The 23,730-nt window shown below is 44.6% G+C and overlaps 1 protein-coding gene across 5 annotated transcripts in view; it reads left to right on the forward strand.

Moving 5' to 3' along the window:
• LOC110530912 (utrophin) overlaps positions 1–23,730 on the forward strand; it is a 169,476-nt gene that overhangs the window by 91,075 nt on the left and 54,671 nt on the right. For all 5 annotated transcript variants that reach the window (XM_090243413.1, XM_036985448.2, XM_036985442.2 and 2 more), the window contains exons 8-13: positions 2,796–2,856; positions 8,599–8,660; positions 11,099–11,173; positions 12,516–12,717; positions 12,828–12,913; positions 14,340–14,497. In XM_090243413.1, the coding sequence (XP_090099539.1) occupies positions 2,796–2,856; positions 8,599–8,660; positions 11,099–11,173; positions 12,516–12,717; positions 12,828–12,913; positions 14,340–14,497 (644 nt within the window). The remainder of the gene's footprint in view (positions 1–2,795; positions 2,857–8,598; positions 8,661–11,098; positions 11,174–12,515; positions 12,718–12,827; positions 12,914–14,339; positions 14,498–23,730) is intronic.

Raw genomic sequence — 23,730 nt, forward strand, 5'->3', positions numbered from 1 at the left:
TCTGGATCCCAACATCATCTGTGAATTCCACCTTCGCCGCCCGCTCCTCGTCCTCGGGGTCGTCCCTCTGGTCGGCGTCGTCCTGTGGCCGGAGGGGGGGGGTACTGCATTCGACATCGCCGGTATACTAACCACCAGTCCTGGGATTCATCATTACGAACACCTGCCCGTCATCGTGATACTCATCTGGACTCCATCACCTTCCTGATTACCTCCCCTATACAGTACATATGAGATGAGTATGTAGGATATGTAGACATTATTAAAGTGGCGTTATTTAAAGTGACTAGTGATACCTTTATTAATTCCATTTATTAAATGTATTAAAGTACCAAGAGTTTTGAGTCTGTATGTTGGCAGCAGCCACTCTATGTTAGTGATGGCTGTTTAATCTTGGATCTACCCATCCCGGATCCGGGATAATTGTCATCAACTGACACTAAGTAGCATAACGCAATGGACCAAAAATCTTACTAGAAAGTATTCATATTCATGAAATCACAAGTGAAATATATTCAAACACAGCTTAGCCTTTTGTTAATCACCCTGTCATCTCAGATTTAGAAAATATGCTTTACAGCCGAAGCAAGACAAGCATTTGTGTAAGTTTATCGATAGCCTAGCATAGCATTATGCCTAGCTAGCAACATGCAATCTGGTCACGAAAACCAGAAAAACAATCAAATGAAATCGTTTACCTTTGATGAGCTTCGGATGTTTTCACTCACGAGACTCCCAGTTAGATAGCAAATATTCATTTTTTCCAGAAAAATTATTTTTGTAGCCAAAAATAACTCTGTTAGTTCTTCACATTTAGCTGAGAAAACGACCGGAAATTGCGGTCACGACAACACCAAAAAATATTCAAAATTAGCTCCATAATATCGACAGAAACATGGCAAACGTTGTTTAAAATCAATCCTCAAGGTTTTTTTTCAAATATCTATTCGATAATATATCGACCGGGTGGAAAAATGGCTACCTCTGAGAAATACACAAAGAACCATCAGGTCGACACTGACGCAATGTTGTTGTACACGCTCATTTCTCAAAATAAAAGCCTGAAACTATGTCTTGTGATACTAGACACATTAAGGAAGCCATAGAAAAAGGAATCTCGTTGATATCCCATTCACTGCTCAATAGGGAAGCATAGGAAGGGACTCTTATTTAGAAACCGCTGCGTTCCTGATTGGATTTTTCTCATTCTTTTGCCTGCAATATCAGTTCTGGAAACTATAGAGTTTTTTCTATCCTAAGCTGTCAATTATGTGCATATTCTATTTTCTGGTCCTGAAAAATAGCCAGTTTACTTTGGGAACGTTATCCCCCCAAAACAATGACCCCTAGATTCAACAGGTTACAGTCTGATGGCCTTGAGATAGAAGCTGTTTTTCAGTCTCTCAGTCCCAGCTTTGATTCACCTGTGCTGACCTCGCCTTCTGGATGATAGTGGGTTGAACAGGCAGTGGCTCAGGTGGTTGTTGTCCTTGATGATCTTTATGGCTTTCTGTTACATCGTGCGCTGTAGGTGTCCAGGAGGGCAGGTAGTTTGCCCCCGGTGATGCGCTGTGCAGACCGCACCACTCTCTGGAGAGCCATGCTGTAGATGCCATACCAGGCGGTGATACAGCCCGACAGGATGCTCTCGATTGTGCATCTGTAAAAGTTTGTGTTTTAGGTGACAAGACAAATTTCTTCAGCCTCCTGAGGTTGAAGAGGCACTGTTGCGCCTTCTTCACCACACTGTCTGTGTGGGTGGACCATTTCAGTTTGTCCGTGATGTGTACGGCGAGGAACTTAAATTTTCCAACTTCTCCACTACTGTCCCGTTGATGTGGATTTGGGGATGCTCCCTCTGCTGTTTCCTGAAGTCCACAATCATCTCCTTTGTTTTGTTGACGTTGAGTGTGAGGTTATTTTCCTGACACCACACTCCGAGGGCCCTCACCTCCTTCCTCGTCGTTGGTGGTAATCAAGCCTACCACTATAGTGTCATCTGCTAACTTGATGATTGAGTTTATGGCCAGGGAGTACAGGAGAGGTCTGAGAACGTACCCTTGTGGGGCCCTAGTGTTGAGGATCAGCGTGGTGGAGATGTTGTTTCCTACCCTCACCACCCGGGGGCGGCCAGTCAGAAAGTTCAGAACCCAGTTGCACAGGGTGGGGTCGAGACCCAGGGTTCAGAGCCTCACGAATGAACAGCTGTTCATTGCTGAAGTCAATGAACAGCATTCTTACATAGGTATCCCTCTTGTCCAGATGGGATAAGGCAGTGTGCAGTGTGATGGTGATTATCGTCTGTGGACCTGTTGGGGCTTTTAAGCAAATTGGAGTGGGTCTATGGTATCAGGTAAGGTGGAGGTGATATGATTCTTGACTCGTCTCTCAAAACACTTCATGATGGTTGTGTTTTGGCTTTGAAGTTCAGCTAATTCATCCACTTTCCTTCTCTCCATTTTGTTCTGACCTTTATCTGTGTCGTCTGACAATAACATGCCTTTAGAACACATTAACCGGTTATTTACATGACGCAGTACATTTTTACAAGATACGGCCGTCTTAACTTACTTCCACTGACCAAAAGTTATACCCATCATTTTTTAAATTTCATGCATAGTGGGAATCGCATTTGTACAACAAGCCAATTACATTACGGAACCATTAGCGGATATTTGCAGAAGCGTGCGGCTGTGAAAGACTAAAAAGCATGTGTGCGTGCTCGAAAGGTTTGTGCCGCAAATATTGCATGTTTTTATATTCACGTGGTGTATCTTCCTCCTTTTTCTCAACAGCCTGTGTGCAGCTCCCGTGGCAGAGGGCGCTCTCTCAGAATAAGGTTCCGTACTACATCAAGTGAGTAACACTTACTGAAAACATGCTGCTTATGCATGCTATAAGAATCATTTGTCTTTATGCTTATTGTATGGTAACTCATTTGACTTGTGAGTGCGTGATTCTATTAATGCTCTGAAGTTTCCTTTAAAGATCGAATCCTCATTTGGGGAAACAGAGCCACTGTTCACCCCCAGCACCTTTGTTATAGTTTTTGTTTTGTTTATGAGAGGAGAAACAGGGGAGAGGAGCGTCCCGAACGGACGTGGCAGTTTCACCAATTAAGTATTAAACTTTTAGGGTTGGATTCAATTCTTGAATGTTTCCACAAGCATAATATTGAATTTGAAGTGATTCGCAGTGCAATGTCAATTGTTGCTCATTCATTTTGCCGGGTGGTCTTTCCGATTTGCATAATACCTGTGATAATGACGAAGTATTCATGGACCCTTTTGCAGTCGGTCTATAGCAGCGGTATCACAACATTGTAATATAGTCACAGACGGGCTTAGAAGCATGGTCGATTAAAAAAGCAGAGAGGGAGGGAGAGGCTTGTGCTGATAGCCACTCAGGATGGCTTACAGACCGACACATGCAGAGAGAAAGAGACAGAGACAGGTGGACACAGAAAGTGGATAGAGATATGGGGGCTACTGAGAGATAAGTAAACAGAGAGAAGGATATGAGTAGAAAGAGAAAGATAGTGATTAATAGGAAATGACAGTCGGAGAGAGATGGGGGTGAGGATGAAAGAGGGAGAGGGGGTGATAAGGAGGTAGAGGTACAGAGACAGGTTGTGAGAGATACTGAGTGAGACAGGGAGGCATCCCTGTGAACACCTGCAATTTGTTTAGCCCTGGAGCTTTGCACTGGAAAGCATCAGAGATGAAAGCAGCAAGAGGCTGGGAAGAGAGGACGGGCTTAGAACTCTGGAATCAACAACAGCTCTCTGTGATCACAGGTGTTGGCCCTCAAGCGGCCGACTACCGAACCCTTGCCCCCCCCCCCCCCCCCCCCCACACACACACAAACAAACACACACTTTTTACCATATGTACCATTCTTGACTCTGTATTACATAGCACAACAACTTCACCACGGGTTTAGCTGAGCCCCACTCACATTCATCCTGAGTGACCCTATAAGAAGGGGAGAAAGGGTGAGAAATCAGCCTAATGAAAGCCTTCCTCAAATCCAAAACACTGTAAGGTTTTCACCTCATTCAAATGAATGCCACCACCGGGAGCTGCAACACTCAGTTATTGCCACTGTTGTCGTCTGTGATTATACATCCCTCAAATATCTTCTGAGTGAATTCAAAACTCTGCCACAGCCTTCACAGGGCTAATTGTAGGTCACTTACAGTGTAGTGATATTTCTGTGACCACAACATCAGGCTTTGGCACATTAATTTGGCTCTTGCCCCCACCTCTCTCATCCCACTTCTCGTCGGCCTGATTGCACAATGGCCGCTGTTTAAACCACGCCGTAACCCTGTCCCTCTCCTCCCCGGGAGAAGTGACACACTAGCAAATCAAACGTTTACACACGGACACTTCGACACACTCTGCCATCCTAGTTGACCCCCAGCTGACCTCTGGCATTTCAGTGGGCTCAGACGTCCAGAACACTGTCAGGGTATAATAGTGGACTGCCGCTGTCTTCTGTCCACATAAGAGCTATCTTAAGCTTCACATTACACTCTACGTGTGGTATGGGTTTGCATTTTTTTAAATGCAAAGGGCAAAGGAGAAGAGGAAAGCAAAAATATATAACATTTTGAGGGTAGGAGTAGAGGAAAAATGTATTTGGAATATGTCAATTGGAGAATGCAGGCACTTCTGGTTGGAGATACGTCTACCACAAGGACTGTCACAGAAGATGCAGGAAAAGTGTTAGATACACTTGTTAGATATATTTTGAGTTTTAGTTGTGTTTCAGATTATTTTGTGGCCAATAGAAATCAATGGTAAATCACAAGTGTCATTTTGGAGTCCCTTTTATTGTAAGTAAGATTATAATATGTTTCTGAACACTTCTGCATGACTCTGGATGCCACCATGGTTACGGATAATCCTGAATGAATTGTGAATAATGAATCAGAAAGTTAAGGAGGCACAAAGATCATACTCCCAAGACATGCTAAACTCTCATCATTACCAAAAACAGGGGAGGTTAGCATGTTTTTGGGGGGTATGACATTTATGCATCCTTTATCTTCTCTCTGGTCTGTGATGTGGATGAAGTAGCCAAGCCAAACAGGAAATTCCAGGGGAAGTAGTCATTATGCAGAGCATTCTAAACACTGTAATTATGCACCCAGTATCCGAGGCAACCTGGAGCCAGGAAGAAGCAGAATAGCAGACTCACCTCTGTCACTCTATTCACACTACTCTGCTGCAGCTTGGCCACACACTCTTGTAAACAACACTTTCCTGTAGCTGTTTGGTTACATAAATGTAGAGTTTCCTAGGTTTTAGGTAGTACTCCATCCCAGAGGCCGGTTGTAATGATGTTCACTCTTCACACAGATATGTCATTTAAGGATGTTTTCGGGGGAAATGTGCTGCCATCTATATCACTCACTCATTCACTACCTGCTGAGGACAGATTCAGATTCAGTAATAATAGGCAGCGGCTACTCATCCTGGGGTCCAAACAGGAATCAAAACACAACAAATAAAATACACAATATACATAGCACTACATTTACATTACAATTTAGCAGATGCTCCCATCCAGAGCGACCCACAGCCAGTACATTCATCTCAAGATAGCCAAGTGAGACAACCACATATCACAGTCGTATCACAACCACGTGTAACACATACTGCAATGCAAAAATGAAATACAAACAAATGTCTGTCTCTCTTCACAGTCCCGTATTGCGTTCATTAATATGGTTGTATTGCTAGTTTGTGTTACCTAGGGTTGCAGAGAGTTCCATGTAGTCATGGCTCTATTTCCCAGCCTCTGTTCTGGACTTGGACTTGGGTATTCAAGTAAAATGTTCGGTACTTCCGTAGATATCGTGCACCAGCTGTTGTTTACAAAAATACATAGACTGCTGCCCCTTGGCTTACCAGAAGCCGCTGTTCTATCCTGCCGGTACATCGTATAACCAGCCAGCTGTATGTTGATGTCGTCGTCGTTCAGCCATGACTCCGTGAAGCATAAGATGTTACAGTTTTTAATGTCCCGTTGGTAGTTTAATCTTCCGCGAAACTCATCTATTTTATTGTCCAAAGATTGCACTTTCGCTAGCAGAATGGAGGGGAGTGGGGGTTTATTCGATTACCTGCGAATTCTCAGAAGGCAGTCGGACCTTCGGCCCCTCTTTCTCCGCCTCAGAAGGCAGCCGTATCCGAAGGCAGCGTATCCTTCGCTTCGGGCTCATCAGAGTCGTGAAAGGAAAAAGAGGATTCGGCTAGTCCGTGGTGAGTAATCACAGTCCTGATGACTAGAAGTTATTTTCGGTCATAATAGACGGTAGCGGCAACATTATGTACAAAATAAGTAAAAGAATAAGTTAGAAACACCGCAAATAAGCAAGCAAAATAACATAATTGGCTGTGGGCACATAAAACATCTGCCATCTTCTCCTCTGGTTGCAGGTCTTGTTTGGCACCGATGAGACAGTTCGGTACCTTCAACACATCAACACCTGTGGTGCTGATCTCTGAGCTCATTACCCAAATCTGTTATATCTTCCATGTTGGCACCAGATATTACACAACAATTACATTCCAATAGGCATTACAAGTAGAATATAATTGACTCGGAAACATTGGCGCACACATGGAAAAGACTAAATCTCTAACCGAGTTTGATAATGAATGTTGCATTCTATATGGCACTTCCAAGCCCCTTTGGTCCATTCAGGCAGTAGCTTCAGAACAGCCAACCTTAACTGCTTATTTAGGAAGATGCATCTCTGTGTTGTTCTTCAAATCCGAGAGATTCTTGAATTGTCACTAGTTACCACCAAGTCAAAATTGGCTATATCATAAAAATGAATGTAATATTATTTTAAGGTTAGGTATAAGGTTATCAGTGTTGTTAAGGTGAGGGTTAAGTTTAAAATCAGATTTTATGAAGATGCATTTTAGAAATTGTTGGGGTTTAGCCATAATTATGACTTTGTTGCTGGGGTAACTAGTGACTACCGATTCTAAAACGCTGTCCTTGGTACCAAACCATCTCTTTCACATTCTGGAACCTGAACATCTGTGTGATCCTTGTATTCTTCAAGCTTTAACATGTGTACATACGTCACAGCTTTGTCCTTGTTAAGGTTCCTGCAGGTAATCTTAAACTTGGAAGTTTCTGAGGATAAATGAAGACGGATGGCAGAGGGAGAGGGTAGGGATGATTGAGGAAAGTTAGAACCTGACAACTCTTGTCGGTTAATTCCATGACGACAGTCCTGAATTTTCCAATCCAGATCCAGAGGAGGTAGTAGGCAGCTAGCGTAGTCCATTTGTTGATTGAGACAGTGTCCTTCGTTCTGTGTTTGTCACTCCGCTGCTTTGGTCTGAATACATTGTGGCAAGACACAGGCGGGTTGCCAGATCAGTCAACTCCCCGTGTTTCATCTCGGGTGTCTCCAGAGATGCTTGTGTGCATGCATGTGTGTGTACATGTTTATTCCACAACTGCGGCTGAACCCTCAAGCTGTTCGAGTTTTGCTGTGTGCGTGCATGTGCTCGTGTGCATGCATGTGTGTGTGTACATGTTAATGCCACAACCGGGGCTAAACGTTCAAACTGTCCATTTCTGACTGCTTGGTGTCCAAATTCTCACTGGGACACAATAATATCCACTCGACCGTGATTGAATCAGGCCCTGACTAGTGTAGGACAGCTAAAAAAAGGCACTCTGAGCGGTGCTCCAGTGATATTTGCAATGCAAGACGTGTGTGTGTGGAGGAAGGTGTGAAAGTGTCAGCCATTTCAGAGCATGATGAATAGGGATGAACACCTGCTGACGGCTTCTGTAGTCAGTCTCCCCTGTGTTCTACTGTCAGCACTTCACTAGCTACCCTGTCTTTTCTCACTCTCTCTCTTTCTCTCTCTCTCTCGCTCTCACTCTCTTTCCAACTCTCTCTGTCTCTCTCTCTCTGTGGAGACAGTCTCATCCACAACAACCTAATCACAGAGACACTGGCGTTCACAACAGAATAGACATCTAATTTTAGACTCCTTTTTAAAACGTTAAATCATTACAGTCCCTTGACACCAGTGTGGGTACAGGCAGGTATTTTTTTCCGAAGCGGAATACCTCCAATTTTTATCAGTTCTCTGATCACATGAAGCAGTGCAGCAGACAGACTGACACAAACCCCACTCCTGCTTATCAATGTTGTCGTCTGGAGTACTAGACTCAACACAACTCTCTCTCCTTGATCAGATCTGTTTATTTGTTTTTTTATTTATGTTTTTAGTTCAAATGTTGTTTATTTTTGTTGATTTACCATACCATATTGAGAGGGGGCATGTGGAGATGAGAGGGGTGTGTGAGAGGGGTGTGATTGTCTGTGTCTCCTTGGGCATCACTCTGAAGGCGTCCTGGATCATTTGTATGCTTTGGTAATCACAATCAAATCCGCGTTTCTGATTTGTGTACATGGGCCTCTATCTATAAGCCGATAAGACAACAGGTAGAGAAGGCAGTCTAGACAGTGATTGCACAGAGCAATTTATGTGTGTGTGTGTGTGTGTGTGTGTGACAAAAGCCTTATCGTTATCCCCTGTTGTTTTCCAGCCACCAGACTCAGACTACCTGCTGGGACCATCCAAAGATGACAGAGCTCTACCAATCGCTTGGTATGGAACACATACACAACCAGAAATGCATGCACACACACAGATTCTACTCCACTCAAAAACTTCCAATCCAAGATAGCGTAGCAGTCGGACGTGGGTTTGTCTTGTCCAGTCTCATTTTTTTTCTGAAATATTTGAATCTTAATATATCAACCTACAATCTAAATATACTTTCCTGCCACCTGCCTCACCCAATGTGGTACGGATCTGCTATTTTTATACGTTATCCCTGGAACCTCCAGCAGAAGCTAGCCAGCTAACTACCTAATAGCTAGTAGTCACTGTTAGCCACGGCTAGAGGTCTTCACCTTTAGATTGGACACCAGTCAGCTTTAGCTTGGTCAATACCTACCAGTCTGCACAGCGCGATATCAACCCAGAGAATATCGGACAGCTTTTCTCCACCACATCACCAGATTCCTGCCGCAAGATCTGGGCCATTACACCGGATCATCGCAGCAAGCTAGCTGCAACAGAGTGGCTACCGCTGACTAACGCCTCTGTCCCGAAGCAAGCACCAGGTAGTCTTGAGCAAGCCTCGAGCTAGACCCATCTCTCAGCTAGCCGAAGAGGTATACCCGCTAATTTGTGGGCTACAATACCTCTTTTGCCAAAGAGCCTGGGCCCTTTATTGTCGACACGGAGACCCGCCGAACCATCACGACTGGTCTGCCGTCGTAATCGTCCGATATGGTTTCAACAGGTATTTCCGTTGCGATGTCACCAAAGACCCATCTGCTAGCCCCGGCCCGCTAGCTTTCTGAACACCGTGCCTGCTGCTCGCCTAGCATAGTAGCGACTACCGAACAGCTCCCGGACTCACCAATTGCTGTTTATTGGACCATATGATCACCCGGCTACACATGCCTCTCTCTAATGTCAATATGCCTTGTCTTCTGCTGTTTCGGTCAGTTAAGGTTTTCTTTCACTGTAGACCCACTAGACCAGCTCAACATGCCTTAGATAGCTATTTTGTCACACACCCCACACATGGGGAGACCTCACCTGGCTTAGCTGGTGTCCCCAGAGATGCAACCTCTCTCATCGTTACTCATTGCCTAGGTTTACCATCACTGTACTCACTTCCTACCATACCCTTGTCTCTACATTATGCCCTGAATCTATTCTACCACGCCCAGAAATCTGCCCCTTTTATTCTCTGTTCTCAACGCACTAGGCGACCACTTCTTATAACCTTTAGCCGTACCCTTTCCTATTTCTCCTCTGTTCCCCTGGTGATGTAGAGGTTAGTCCAGGTCCTGTAGCCCCCAGCATCACACCTATTCCCCAGGCGCTCTCATTTGTTGACTTCTGTAACCGTAAAAGCCTTGGTTTCATGCATGTTAACATCAGAAGCCTACTCCCTAAGTTTGTTTTATTCACTGCTTTAGCATGCTCCGCCAATCCTTATGTCCTTGCCATGTCTGAATCCTAGCTTAGGAAGGCCACCAACAATTCTGAGATTTCTATCCCCAACTACAACATGTTCCATCAAGATAGAACTGCCAAAGAGGTTGGAGTTGCAAAGCTGCAGAGATATCCTGCAGAGTTCTGTCATACTATTCAGGTCTGTGCCCAAACAGTTCAAGCTTCTACTTTTAAAAATCCACCTTTCCAGAAATAAGTCTCTCACTTTGCCGCTTGTTATAGACCCCCCTCCCCCCCCCCCCCCCCATGGCCTATTTATTGCCTTACCTCCCTAACCTTACTACATTTGCACCCACTGTACATAGATTTTTCTATTGTGTTATTGACTACGTCTGTTTATCCCATGTGTAACTCCGTGTCGTTGTTTTTGTCGCACTGCTTTGCTTTATCTTGGCCAGGTCGCAGTTGTAAATGAGAACTTGTTCTCAGCTGGCCTACCTGGTTAAATAAAGGTGAAATAAATGAATATATAAATAATCAACAAAAAATCACTTTCACCTCACACACATTTTACACCATGGTGTAGCTCCAAAGTTCTCTCTCTCTCTCCTCACCTTTTCTTTCTCCCTCTCTCACTCGCCCTCTCTCTCACACATACACACATGCACACACACTCACATTCTCCCACTCACACTGACTGTAACATCCAAATTCATGTAGTCATGCCATTGCGGTGGCGAGTGTGACTGTTCTTTAATGAGCAGATGGATCAGTAATAAGCTGTGGAACTCTGGGAACATTTCCTTAGGGCCAACACTCAACAAATAGGACTCCACTCCTCCAAGAGAGGACTCACTAACCCAATTACCATTAATTTCCAGCCATCCCTGTGTGACCACATATAAATTACACTACAGCACATTTTTTCAACAGGTTTTCAGTTTGACATAATTATTTCATGTCTCCCCGCCTTTCCAGTTATTTTATGCCCATGTGTCAAATCGCCATTATACATTCTGTATGATGTATTTCCTCCCTCTGGTTTCTCTCTTTCTATCTTTCTTTTTTAGCCGACCTAAACAACGTGAGATTTTCCGCTTACAGAACAGCCATGAAAATCCGCAGGCTACAGAAAGCACTATGCTGTAAGTGTCCTTTTCTATACACTTACACACACCTCAGCTAAATGTCCTCAGGCTGCAGAGATTCCTGTGCCATCAGAATCTTCTCCCTCCTCACGTATTCACATCATAGTCCAGGTGCAAGGCATCAGATGCCTTAATGACCTGATCTACTGCCAAACCGTTTGGCTCTAGTCTGAAATGAAGGGGCTAATTTTGAAGTATGTCCATCCCACTTTGCAGGTGTGTGCGTAGGTATGTGATTGAGTTTGTGTGTGCCTGTGTGTGCATCTTTTTGTTTAGCTGAGAATCCACCTGTGCCCTTGTTTGTTTCATTCTAGAAGGGATCATATTGTCTTCTACAATAACCAGCTGGCTATAGCTATCATTGTGTTAGTTGTTCCCTGTTGGTGTGTGGCAGTGCAGAGATATGATCACCTGTTCCTCTGGGTACTGTCTGTACCTTGCTGATGGGACTGAGCCATGCTCTCTACCATAATTACCCAGGTGTTTATGTTATTAAGAGCGCTCCAATTAATACCCCAAACTTCACGGCTTTACTTCCTTATTTCGCTGTCTGCTTTCTGTCGTGCTGTGGGTGGGTGAGGATGGGTAGGTGCTTGTCGTGCTGAGAGTAGGTGACAGAGTGTGGGTGTGTGTTCAGCGTCTTGTTGTTCTATGCATGGAGCAGTGTGTGTGTTAAAGAGTTTAGATGATTCAGGCGCTTTGGGTTCATCTCGTATTGCATTCTAATACTTTGCCTCTATTTGCTTGTGATGATGAGATGAGAGCTCCTAGTACAACTGAGTGATTTGGATCAAAGGCGTTCCGATTCAATTTCACCCATTAGATTACAAGTCGAAGCCTGAAGCATAGACACAGGATCTGTATTTATTAGTTATTACTCTGGCTTAATGTGAGCTCTGAAACGTACAGTGAGTGAGGAAAGAAGGGAAGGAGAGTAAGAGAGAGGGGATGAGAGAGAGAGGGAACGAGTCGGTATATTTTCATCAAACCCCTTCCCAGTAGCAGGTGTTTTGTTTTTCCTCAATGGACCCCCACTGTGAGACGTGTATTTGTGTGTGTGTCTCCCACACACTCAGACACCAATATTCCCCTTAAACGGCTAATTAGATTAACTCTGAGCCGTGGGCTGCAGTAGCTGTAACATAAATTGGTTGGCCTGCCACCCTGGTGTCACACCAATGTCTACAGCCACCTCATATCCTGTCTACGGCCTTGATGTGACATTCCAGCCATCTGTAATTTGCAGTGGCAGTTTCCACTGTTCTTCACCATTTTCTAATGCCCTTTAGTTGTAATTGAGTGGTCTTAGTAAACAACTTTGGGAAATCCCTCCATCCAGTGGACCTGTTGGACCTGAAGGTGGCCCAGAGCACCTTTGAACAACACAAGCTTACCCAGAATGCCCAGCTGCTGACAGTGCCTGATGTGATCAACTGTCTGACATCCATCTATGACGGGCTGGAGCACCAGCACAAGGACCTCGTCAATGTTCCGCTGTGTGTCGACATGTGTCTCAACTGGCTGCTAAATGTCTATGACACGTACGTCGACACACACATTATATTCATGTATTAAACACGCACATGCCCCTTGTAGAATTTGTATTTATTTTATTTTACTTCTTGTGTATGCGTGTTCCCTCACTCTGTAGTGGACGCAGTGGGAAGATTCGTATCCTTTCCATGAAGATAGGATTGCTCTCGCTCTCCAAAGGCCATCTGGAGGAGAAATACAAATGTAAGTACCAACCATCGCACAAAACCTCTTTCACACACATGACACACCCAGAAACACTCAAACACACACAAAGTGAAGTCAACTTTATCACTCACTTTGACACACACGCACTGAGGTGAATTGAGAACAGCCCTGTGGTGAGCATTGCAGTGTTCTCTGTGCCAGTGTATCCCATAATGCCCTCTGCCAGGCTGTAATCCCAGCTCAGTTACCCAGGGTGACGAGCGGCTGGACCCGTGGCAGAGGACGCCAGTGACTGGCCCGTCTAATTAGATGAGAGACCTCCCACTAGTTTAGTATAATTTTTTTTATTGCAGGGGGATTAGGGATATGGCCGGTGCACTGGGGGAGCGTGCTCTGTTGTTCACCCGTTTTTGTGTCCTCGTTTTGTCCTTCAGAGTGGAAATATTAAGTAAGCCTGGGGCTCATGTGATTTTGAGGTCGTTCACAATGATGTCCTACGTAGTGGCTATGAAGGCTTATGTAGCTCAAACACATGGCTGCTCACGAATAAGTATGTTCGGCTCAGGCCGTGCACTAACGAAGAAGAGCCATAATTACTTAACCTAATGCAAGCTGACATCAAGACTGGTTTGTGCACATGCAGATATACACACACGGTATGGTAGAAGCGGCATTACCATTCCACATAATGAGAGTTGACATCAAGGCAGGGTCTCACACAGAGATCAAATACATGGCCAGGCAGTACAGATAGATAGAAGAGCCACATCTCTCCATCCTACTCTCTATCGCCTTTTTCTTGTCTCTACTGTATTTCTCTCTCTCCAACGTTCTCGCTGTCTACTGCATCCCTGTATTTTCTTCTCTTCTCACTCTCTCTCCATCTCTCGCTCTTCATCTCTCTCTCCCTTCATCCCTCATCTCTCTCTCACTGTCTCTCTCTTTCTTTCTCTCTCCTTGTTTGTCCTATCTATGAGTAACAAGGCAGACAGAGCTCTGACAAGAATCAACTGAGCTCTTGCTTTCAATTTGGTTTTGTTTTCTTCAAGAAGAAAAAAATGTTGGGTGTGTACGTCTAGAACTCTGTCATCCCTTTTAACAACGGGCAGATGCCCCTTCCTCTCCGCTCAGGGCAGGGGTTGTTGGGAAATTGATTGCTCTCCTGTGATAGAGACAGCGGGAGGAAGGGAAAGGAAGAGAGCGAGGGGAGACAAGAGGGAGAGAGCGAGAGAAAGACTGATGATTATTTTGGGTTGTATTCTGACAGTGTTGCTCATCTCACCAGGACTCTTCTACTGTACCTCCTCCTTCCGGAGCTCTTAGTGATGACTACCCACATGAAGCTATTAATACACACACTCACACAACACGCTGATAAAAAGTGACAGTGGACTCTTGGATGAGAAACTGTATTTGTGTAGTCTCCTAAATCAATCACTCAAACACTCTTTCTTTCTTCCAGACCTGTTCAGTCAGGTGGCATCGTCAGGGGATAAGTGTGACCAGAGACAGCTGGGTCTGTTGCTCCATGACGCTATCCAGATACCACGGCAACTAGGAGAGGTCGCCGCCTTCGGAGGGAGCAACATCGAACCCAGTGTCCGGAGCTGCTTCCAACACGTATGTAAATACGTACACCCACACACCTGCATGTGCACAGGCACTCAGAACACATACACATTGCTCATGAAAGTACAAATATAAACGTTCACGTGGTTGGCCTGTCCTCTAATGTTTTACTGCGGCAACCCAAGCACTTTCCCTGTGTTTATGTCTGGCCACCACTCCTGTTTAATGACTTTTTCATCCCATGGGTTCACATTTTCATTTTTCTCTTTTCCCAGGACTCATGTTTCGTCAGTCATAAACTCTTTGGCAGAATTAAATTAGTAAGCAATAAATATCCCAGATTTCGCTGCTCGGGCTCGCAAAATAGTGGGGGTGATGGAGCGCGGCTGACATTGGGAATGTCATACAGTGTAACAGGAGCCGCTACGGATCTGGAGATGTCTTTACGTTCTCCTATCGCCTCAACACTCCCCCTCCTCTCACTCCTTATCTACCTATAACTTCTTTCCATTCTCTCCCCCCATTACACCCTTGTCCTCTTTCCCCTTACACTATATTTGTCTTAATTAAGCTTTTATTGTTATTACTTTTTTATTCACATATTTACTTTCCTATTGTTGTTGCATTGTTGAGTGGTGAGCCTGCCAATAAGCATTTCCTTGACTTTTTTCACAATTTGTTAGGTTATGGCCTTATTCTGAATTTGATTAAATTGTTTTTTCCCCCTCATCATACTACATAATGACAAAGCAAAAACTAGTTTAGACATTTTTGCAAATCTATATATTAAAAAAACTGAAATATCACATTTGCACACATGGTCAGACCCTTTACTCAGCACTTTGTTGAAACACCTTTGCCAGCGATTACATGCCTCAAGTATTCTTGGGTATGACGCTACAAGCTTGGGGAGTTTCTCCCATTCTTCTCTGCAGATCCTCTCAAGCTCTGTCAGGTTCAATGGGGAGTGTCGCTGCACAGCTATTTTCAGGTCTCTCCAGAGATGTTTGATCGGGTTCAAGTCTGGGCTCGGCCACTCAAGGACATTCAGAGACTTATCCTGAAGCCAATCCTGTGTTGCCTTGGCTGTGTGGTTAGGATTGTTGTCCTGTTGAACCTTCGCCCCAGTCTGAGGTCCTGAGAGCTCTGGAGCAGGTTTTCATCAAGGCTCTCTCTGTAGTTCGCTCCAATCATCTTTCCCTCAACCCTGACTAATCTTCCATTCCCTGCCGCTGAAAAACATCCCCACAGCATCATGCTGCCACTACCATGCTTCACCATAGGGAGGTGCCAGGTTTCCTCCAGGAGAGACGCTTGGCATTCAGGCCCAAAAGTTCAATCTTGGTTTAATCAGACCAGAGAATCATGTTTTTCAATGTCTGAGAGTCCTTTAGGTGCCTTTTGGAAAAGTCCAAGCGGGCTGTCATATTTCCTTTTACTGAGGAGTGGCTTCCCTCTGGCCACACTACCATAAAGGCCTGATTGGTGGAGTGCTGCAGAGATGTTTGTCCTTCTGGAAGGATCTCCCATCTCTACAGAGGAACTCTGGATCTCTCTGACCAAGGCCCTTCTCCCCCGATTGCTCAGTTTGGCCAGGTGGACAGCTCTTGGAAGAGTCTTGGTGGTCTCAAACTTCTTCCATTCATGAATGATGGAGGCCACTGTGTTCTTGGGGACTTTCAATCATGCAGAAATGTTTTGATACCCTTCCCCAGTTCTATGCCTCGACACAATCCTGTCTCGGAGCTCTACAGACAATTCCTTTGACCTCATGGCTTGGTTTTTGCTCTGACATGCACTGTCAACTGTGGGACCTTACATTGACAGATAATGTCCAATCAATTTAATTTACCACAGACGGACTCCAATGAAGTTGTAAAAACATCACGGATGATCAATGGAAACAGGATGCACCTGAGCTCAATTTCGAGTCTCATAGAAAAGGGGTCTGAATACTTATGTAAATAAGGTATTTCTGTTTTTATTTTTAAAATATATGCAGAAGTTTAAAAAAAAACTGTTTTTGCTTTGTCATTATGGAATATTGTGTATAGATGTTACGGTTTTCTTTCTCCTCTTCCTCTGAAGAGGAGGTGTAGCAGGGATCGGACCAAAATGCAGCGTGGTTATTTTGATACATCTTTAATTAATGAAGATGATACACGAACAATACAAAACAAGAAACGTGACGTGAAAACCTAAACATCCTTATTTGGTGCAAACTAACACAGAGACAGGAACAATCACCCACGAAACACTCAAAGAATATGGCTGCCTAAATATGGTTCCCAATCAGAGACAACGATAAACACCTGCCTCTGATTGAGAACCACTTCAAGCAACCATAGACTTTTCTAGCTAACCCCACTATACCACAATCCCAATACCTACAAAAAAAACAAGACAAAACACACCACATAATAAACCCATGTCACACCCTGGCCTGACCAAAATAATAAAGAAAACACAAAATATTAAGACCAGGGCGTGACAATAGATTGATGGGGGAAAAAAACGTAATTTAATGAATTTTAGAATAAGGCTGTAACATAACAAAGGGAAGGGGTCTAAATACTTTCAGAAGGGTTGGGTTAAATGAGGAAGACACATTTCAGTTGAATGCATTCAGTTGTACAACTGTCTAGGTATCGCCCTTTCCCTTTGTATATGACAAATAAACAAACTTGAACTCACATGCACGCACACACACCATCATCCGCACCACCACCATTACAACGAGACGGTGTGATATTCACGGTACAATTCATAATGCATTAAAGTTCATGGTGAGAGTGACTGATGGCTCTGGCCTCTCTGCCCAGTAGCCTCTCTCTCTCTCTGTCTCGCTCTCTGTCCATGTGACCTCCCTGTATCAGCCAGTCAGCGAAGAGCCGCAGTGCAGTCACCCACTCCATTTGATTGAATGGGGCTGTAATGAATGAGGTGGGGGCCCATAAATACGGCCTGTTCTACGGGCCTTGACCTCCCATTTTCCTCTTTCGCCATCCCTCCATCCTTCCTCCCTCCCTACTTCCTTCGGGTAATTGATCAGTAAGTGCCGTAACTCTGCCCCTTGGATGACAAGAGGGACTCAGGGATGAGGGAGGGAGGGGGAAACAGACGAGAGAACGAGAAAACAGGGAGGAAAATTTAGGGAAGGGTCGGTAGTGTCTGCTTTCTGGCTCAATGCCTTGCAACTCCAGAACTTGTTCTCCATGTCTTTCTGTCTATGTGTGTGTGATCTCAGAGCTGAATCACATATATCTGACATTTAGCCCCAACAGAGGCACTCAGCTAGAGGTCACTGTAAAAAAACAGAGATCACACACACAGGAAAAGGTTTTGAACTTTCCCCTCATTGACCAAAACCATGGTGATTCTCACATTGTGTGTGAGTATCTTGTGACCTGCGGACAATTTCTTCCACGAGTCCCGAGAGTTCCCTCTTGGGAGACGCTGTATGGACACACCTGGTGCCGAAATTGATGACGTATGTTGCACAGCTGAGAGTCAAGTGGAGACGAATGGATTTGGTTCAGTCAGTCATCCAGAAGAGCCCTCCCAGCTAGCTAGTTTATGCTGGCAACAACTGCAGCATGGTGCTAGTAAAAACTATAAAAGAAAGTGATGTTTATTTCAAATCAAATTACATTTTATTGGTCACATATACATGGTTAGCAGATGTTATTTCGAGTGTAGCGAAATGCTTGTGGTTCTAGTTCCGACAGTGCAGCAATATCTAACATGCAATCTAACAATTCCAAACAACTACCTAATACCCACAAATCTTAGTAAAGGAATGGAATAATAAAATATACATATAAAGATATGGTTGAGCAATGACAGAGCGGCATAGGCAATATGCAGTAGATGGTATAAAATACATTGTACACAAATGAGATGAGTAATACAAGATATGTAAACATTATTAAAGTGGCATTATTAAAGTGATACCTTTATTAAATGGGCAATGATTTCAAGTCTGTATGTAGGCAGCAGCCTCTCGGTGTTAGTGATGGATGATTAACAGTCTGATGGCCTTGAGATAGAAGCTTTTTTTCAGTCTCTCGGTCCCAGCTTTGATGCACCTGCACTGACCTTGCCTTCTGGATGGTAGCGGGGGAAACAGGCAGTGGCTCGGGTCTTTGGCCTTCCTGTGACATCGGGTGCTGTAGGTGTTCTGGAGGGCAGGAAGTTTGCCCCCGTTGATGCATTGTGCAGACCACACCACCCTCTGGAGAGCCCGACAGGATGCTCTCAATTGTGCATCTGTAAAGGTTTGTGAGGGTTTTAGGTGAGAAACCAAATTTCTTCTACCTCATGAGGCGCTGTTGCACCTTATTCACCACAATGTCCGCGTAGGTAGACCATTTCAGTTTGTCCCTGATGTGTATGGCGAGGAACTTAAAAACTTTTCACCTTCTCCACTGCTACCCCGTCGATGTGGATAGATGGGGTGCTCCCTCTGCTTTTCTGAACTCCACGATCATCTCCTTTGTTTTGTTGACGTTGAGTGAGAGTCTGTTTTGCTGACACCACACTCTGAGTGCCCTCACCTCCCCCTGTATGCTGTCTTGTCATTGTTGGTAATCAAGCCTGCTACTGTTGTGTCGTCTGCAAACTTGATGATTGAGGTGGAGGCGTGCATGGCCATGCAGTCATGGGTGAACAGAGAGTACAGGAGGGGGCTAGCATGCACCCTTGTGGGGCCCCAGTGTTAAGGATCAGCGAAGTGTTGTTTCCTACCTTCACCACCTGGGGGCGGCCGGTCAGGAAGTCCATGACCCAATTGCACAGGGCAAGGTTGAGACCCAGGCTTTCAAGCTTAATGATGAACTTGGAGGGTACTTTAGTGTTCAATGCTGAGCTATAGTCAATGAACAGCATTCTTACATACATAGGTATTCCTCTTGTCGAGATGGGATAGGGTAGTGTGCACTGTTATGGCGATTGCAATGTCAGTGGACTTATTGTGTTGGTAAGCAAATCGAAGTGGGTCTAGGGTGACAGGTAAGGTGGAGGTGATATGATCCTCTACTAGGGACAGTAAAGAGAATATGTCTAGAAACACACCAGCCAGCTGGTCTTGTCATGATCTTAGGACGCGGCTAGTGATGCCTTCTGGGCCGATAGCCTTGCAAGGGTTAACCTCTCTGGTATATGTGGGACGGTAGCGTCCCACCTCGCCAACAGCCAGTGAAATTGCAGGGCGCCAAATTCAAAACAACATAAATCCCATAATTAAAATTCCACAAACATACATGCATTTTACACAATTTTTAAAGATAAACTGTAAATCCAGCCACAGTGTCCGATTTCAAAAAGGCTTTACGATGAAAGCACACCAAACGATTATGTTAGGTCAGTACCTAGTCACAGAAAAACACAGCCATTTTTCCAGCCAAAGAGAGGAGTCACAAAGTACAAATAGAGATAAATGAATCACTAACCTTTGATGATCTTCATCAGATGACACTCAAAGTACTTCATATTACACAATGTTTGTTTTGTTCGAAAAATATCATATTTATATCCAAAAATCTGTTTACATTGGCGTGTTATGTTCAGTAGTTCCAAAACATCCGGTGATTTTGCAGAGAGCCAAATCAATTTACAGAAATACTCATAATAAACATTGATAAAAGATACAACTGTTATGCATGGAATTTTAGATCCACTTCTCAACCGCTGTGTTAGATTTAAAAAAAACTTTGGTCAGAAATAGCATTGTAAATATTCACTTACCTTTGATGATCTTCATCAGAATGCACTCCCAGGAATCCCAGTTCCACAATAAATGTTTGATTTGTTCGATAAAGTCCCTCATTTATTTCCAAATACCTCCTTTTTGTTCGCGCGATTAGTACACAATCCAAACCCACGACGCGAGAGCAAGTCTAAGGCGAAAGTTCAGACGAAAAGTCATAACAGTTCGTAGAAAAATGTCAAACGAAGTATAGAATCAGTTTTTAGGATGTTTTTATCATAAATGTTCAATAATGATTCAACCGGAGAATTCCTTTGTCTGTAGAAATGCGATGGAACGCAGCTAACTCTCACGTGAGCGCGCGTGATCAGCTCATGCCACTCTGCCAGACCTCTGTCTCATTCAGCTCTCATTCCCCATTACTTCACAGTAGAAGCATCAAACAAGGTTCTAAAGACTGTTGACATCTAGTGGAATCCTTGGGAAGTGCAATATGACCCCATAGACACTGTATATTCGATAGGCAATCATTTGAAAAACTACAAACCTCCGATTTCCCACTTCCTGGTTGGATTTTTCTCAGGTTTTTGCCTGACATATGAGTTATGTTATACTCACAGACATCATTCAAACAGCTTTAGAAACTACAGAGTGTTTCCTATCCAAATCTACTAATAATATGCATACATTAGCAACTGGGCCTGAGTAGCCGGCAGTTTACTCTGGACACCTTATTCATCCAAGCTACTAAATACTGCCCCCTTGTCCCAAAGAAGCTTCTTCGGGATTGGTGTCCTGTCCATGGTACAGTTGAGCTAACATAGGCTAATGCGATTAGCATGAGATTGTAAGTAACAAGGACATTTCCCAGGATATAGACATACCTGATATTGGCAGAAAGCTTAAATTCTTGTTAATCTAACTGCTGCAAAATGGCGCCGGAAGCAATCGCAACAGTTTTACGGGTGCCCAACCAATTGTGTTGTTATTTTTTGGCAATATTTGAAACTTATTTTGTACATAACGTTTCCATAAAAAACGAGCTTCTGGGTATCAGGACAGGATTAGACAAAGATTTTTTCTACAACAAGCACGACGCACAGGACATTCTCCAAACACCTGACAGGGTCGACATCCCTGTTATTTGCAAGAGGAAGCGACGCAGGTAAAGAGGACAGAGAGCCGTATGCCTCGAGAGAACCCGCAGAAGGCGAATGGGAAAGCTGCCATTACTGTCAATAATACTCGCCAACGTGCAATCATTGGACAATAAATTATATGAGTTATGATCATGAATATCCTACCAATGGGACATCAAAAACTGTAATATCCTATGTTTCACAGAATCGTGGCTGAATGACGACATGGATATTCAGCTAGCGGGATATACGCTGCACCAGAAAGATAGAACAGCACACCCCAGTCGTGGTGGTGGTGGGGGGGGAGGGGTCAGATGAGGGGGGTGGGGGATGGTCAGTGCATATTTGTAAACAACAGCTGGTGCAAGAAATCTAAGGAAGTCTCTAGATTTTGCTCGCCTGAAGTAGAGTATATTATGATAAATTGCAGGCCACACAACAAGAGTTTTCAGCTATACTTTTGGTGGCTGTTTATTTACCACCACAGACAGATGCTGGCACTAAGACCACACTGTATAAGGAAATAAGTAAACAGGAAACCACTCACCCAGAGACAGCGCTCCTAGTGGCCAGAGACTTTAATGCAGGGAATCTTAAATCAGTTCTACCTAATTTCCATCAACATGTTAAATGTGCAACAAGAGGGAAAATAAATCTATATCAACTGTACTCCACACACAGAGACGCTTACAATGCTCTCCCTCGTCTTCCATTTGGTAAATCCAACCACAAATCTATCCTCCTGATTCCTGGTTACAACCAAAAATTAAAGCAGGAAGCACAAGTGACTCGGTCTATAAAAAACTGGTCAGATGAAGCAGAATTGAAACTACAGGACTGTTTTGCTATCACCTACTGGAACATATTCCGGGATTCTTCCAATGGCATTGAGGAGTACACCACATCAGTCACTGGCTTTATCAATAAGTGCATTGAGGACGTTGTCCCCACAGTGACTGTACGTACATACCCCAAGCAGAAGCCATGGATAACAGGCAACATTTGCACTGAGCTAAAGGGTAGAGCTGCCGCTTTCAAGGTGCAGGACTCTAACCCGGAAGCTTAGAAATCCTGCTATGCCCTGCAACAAACCATAGAACAGGTAAAGCGTAAATACAGGGCTACGATTGAATCATACTACACCGGCTCCAAAGCTAGTCTTATGTGGCAAGACTTGCAAACTGTTACAGACAACAAAGGGAAGCACAGCCGCGAGCTGCCCAGTGACACGAGCCTACTTGACGAGCTAAATCACTTCTATGCTCGCTTCGAGGCAACCCAAACAGAGAGGCATGCATGAGAGCATCAGCTGTTCCGGATGACTGTGTGATCACGCTCTCCGTAGCCGACGTGAGTAAGATCTTTCAACAGGTCAACATGCACAAGGCTGCGGAGCCAGACGGATTACCAGGACGTGTGCTCCGGGCATGTGCTGACCAACTGGCAAGTGTCTTCACTGACATTTTCAACATGTCCCTGATTAAGTCTCTAATACCAACATGTTTCAAGCAGAAACCCTAGACCCACTGCAATTTGCATACCGTCCAAACAGATCCACAGATGACGCCATCTCTGTTGCACTCCACACTGCCCTTTCCCACCTGCACAAAAGGAGCACTTATGTGAGAATGCTATTCATTGACTAAAGCTCAGCATTCAGCACCATAGTACCCTCAAAGCTCATCACTAAAATAAGGATCCTGGGACTAAACACCTCCCTCTGCCACTGGATACTGGACTTCCTGTCGGGCCAGCCCCAGGTGGTGAGAGTAGGTAGCAACACATCTACCACGCTGATCCTCAACACTGGAGCTCCCCAGGGGTGCATGCTCAGTCCCATCCTGTACTCCCCGTTCACCCACGACTGCATGGCCAGGCAAGACTCGAAAACCATCATTAAGTTTGCAGACAACACAAATGTGGTAGGCCTGATCACCGACAACGACGAGACAGCCTATAGGGAGGAGGTCAGAGACCTGGCATGGAGGTGCCAGAATAACAACCTATCCCTCAACGTAACCAAGACTAAGGAGATTATTGTGGACTACAGGAAAAGGAAGACCGAGCATGCCCCCATTCTGATCGACGGGGCTGTAGTGGAGCAGGTTGAGCGCTTCAAGTTCCTTGAATTCCACATCAACAACAAACTAGAATGGTCCAAACACACCAAGACAGTCGTGAAGAGGTTACGACACAGCCTATTCCCCCTCAGGAAACTAAAAAGTTTTGGCATGGGTCCTGAGATTCTCAAAAGGTTCTACAGCTGCAACATTGAGAGCATCCTGACTTGTTGCATCACTGCCTGGTACGGCAATTGCTCAGCCTCCGACCACAAGGCACTACAGAGGGTAGTGCGTACGGCCCAGTACATCACTGGGGCTAAGCTGCCTACCATCCAGAACCTCTACACCAGGTGGTGTCAGAGGAAGGCCCTAAAT

Source organism: Oncorhynchus mykiss, chromosome 8 (assembly GCF_057628025.1).
Source record: "Oncorhynchus mykiss isolate SJ-2025 chromosome 8, ASM5762802v1, whole genome shotgun sequence".
Lineage (NCBI taxonomy): Eukaryota > Metazoa > Chordata > Actinopteri > Salmoniformes > Salmonidae > Oncorhynchus > Oncorhynchus mykiss.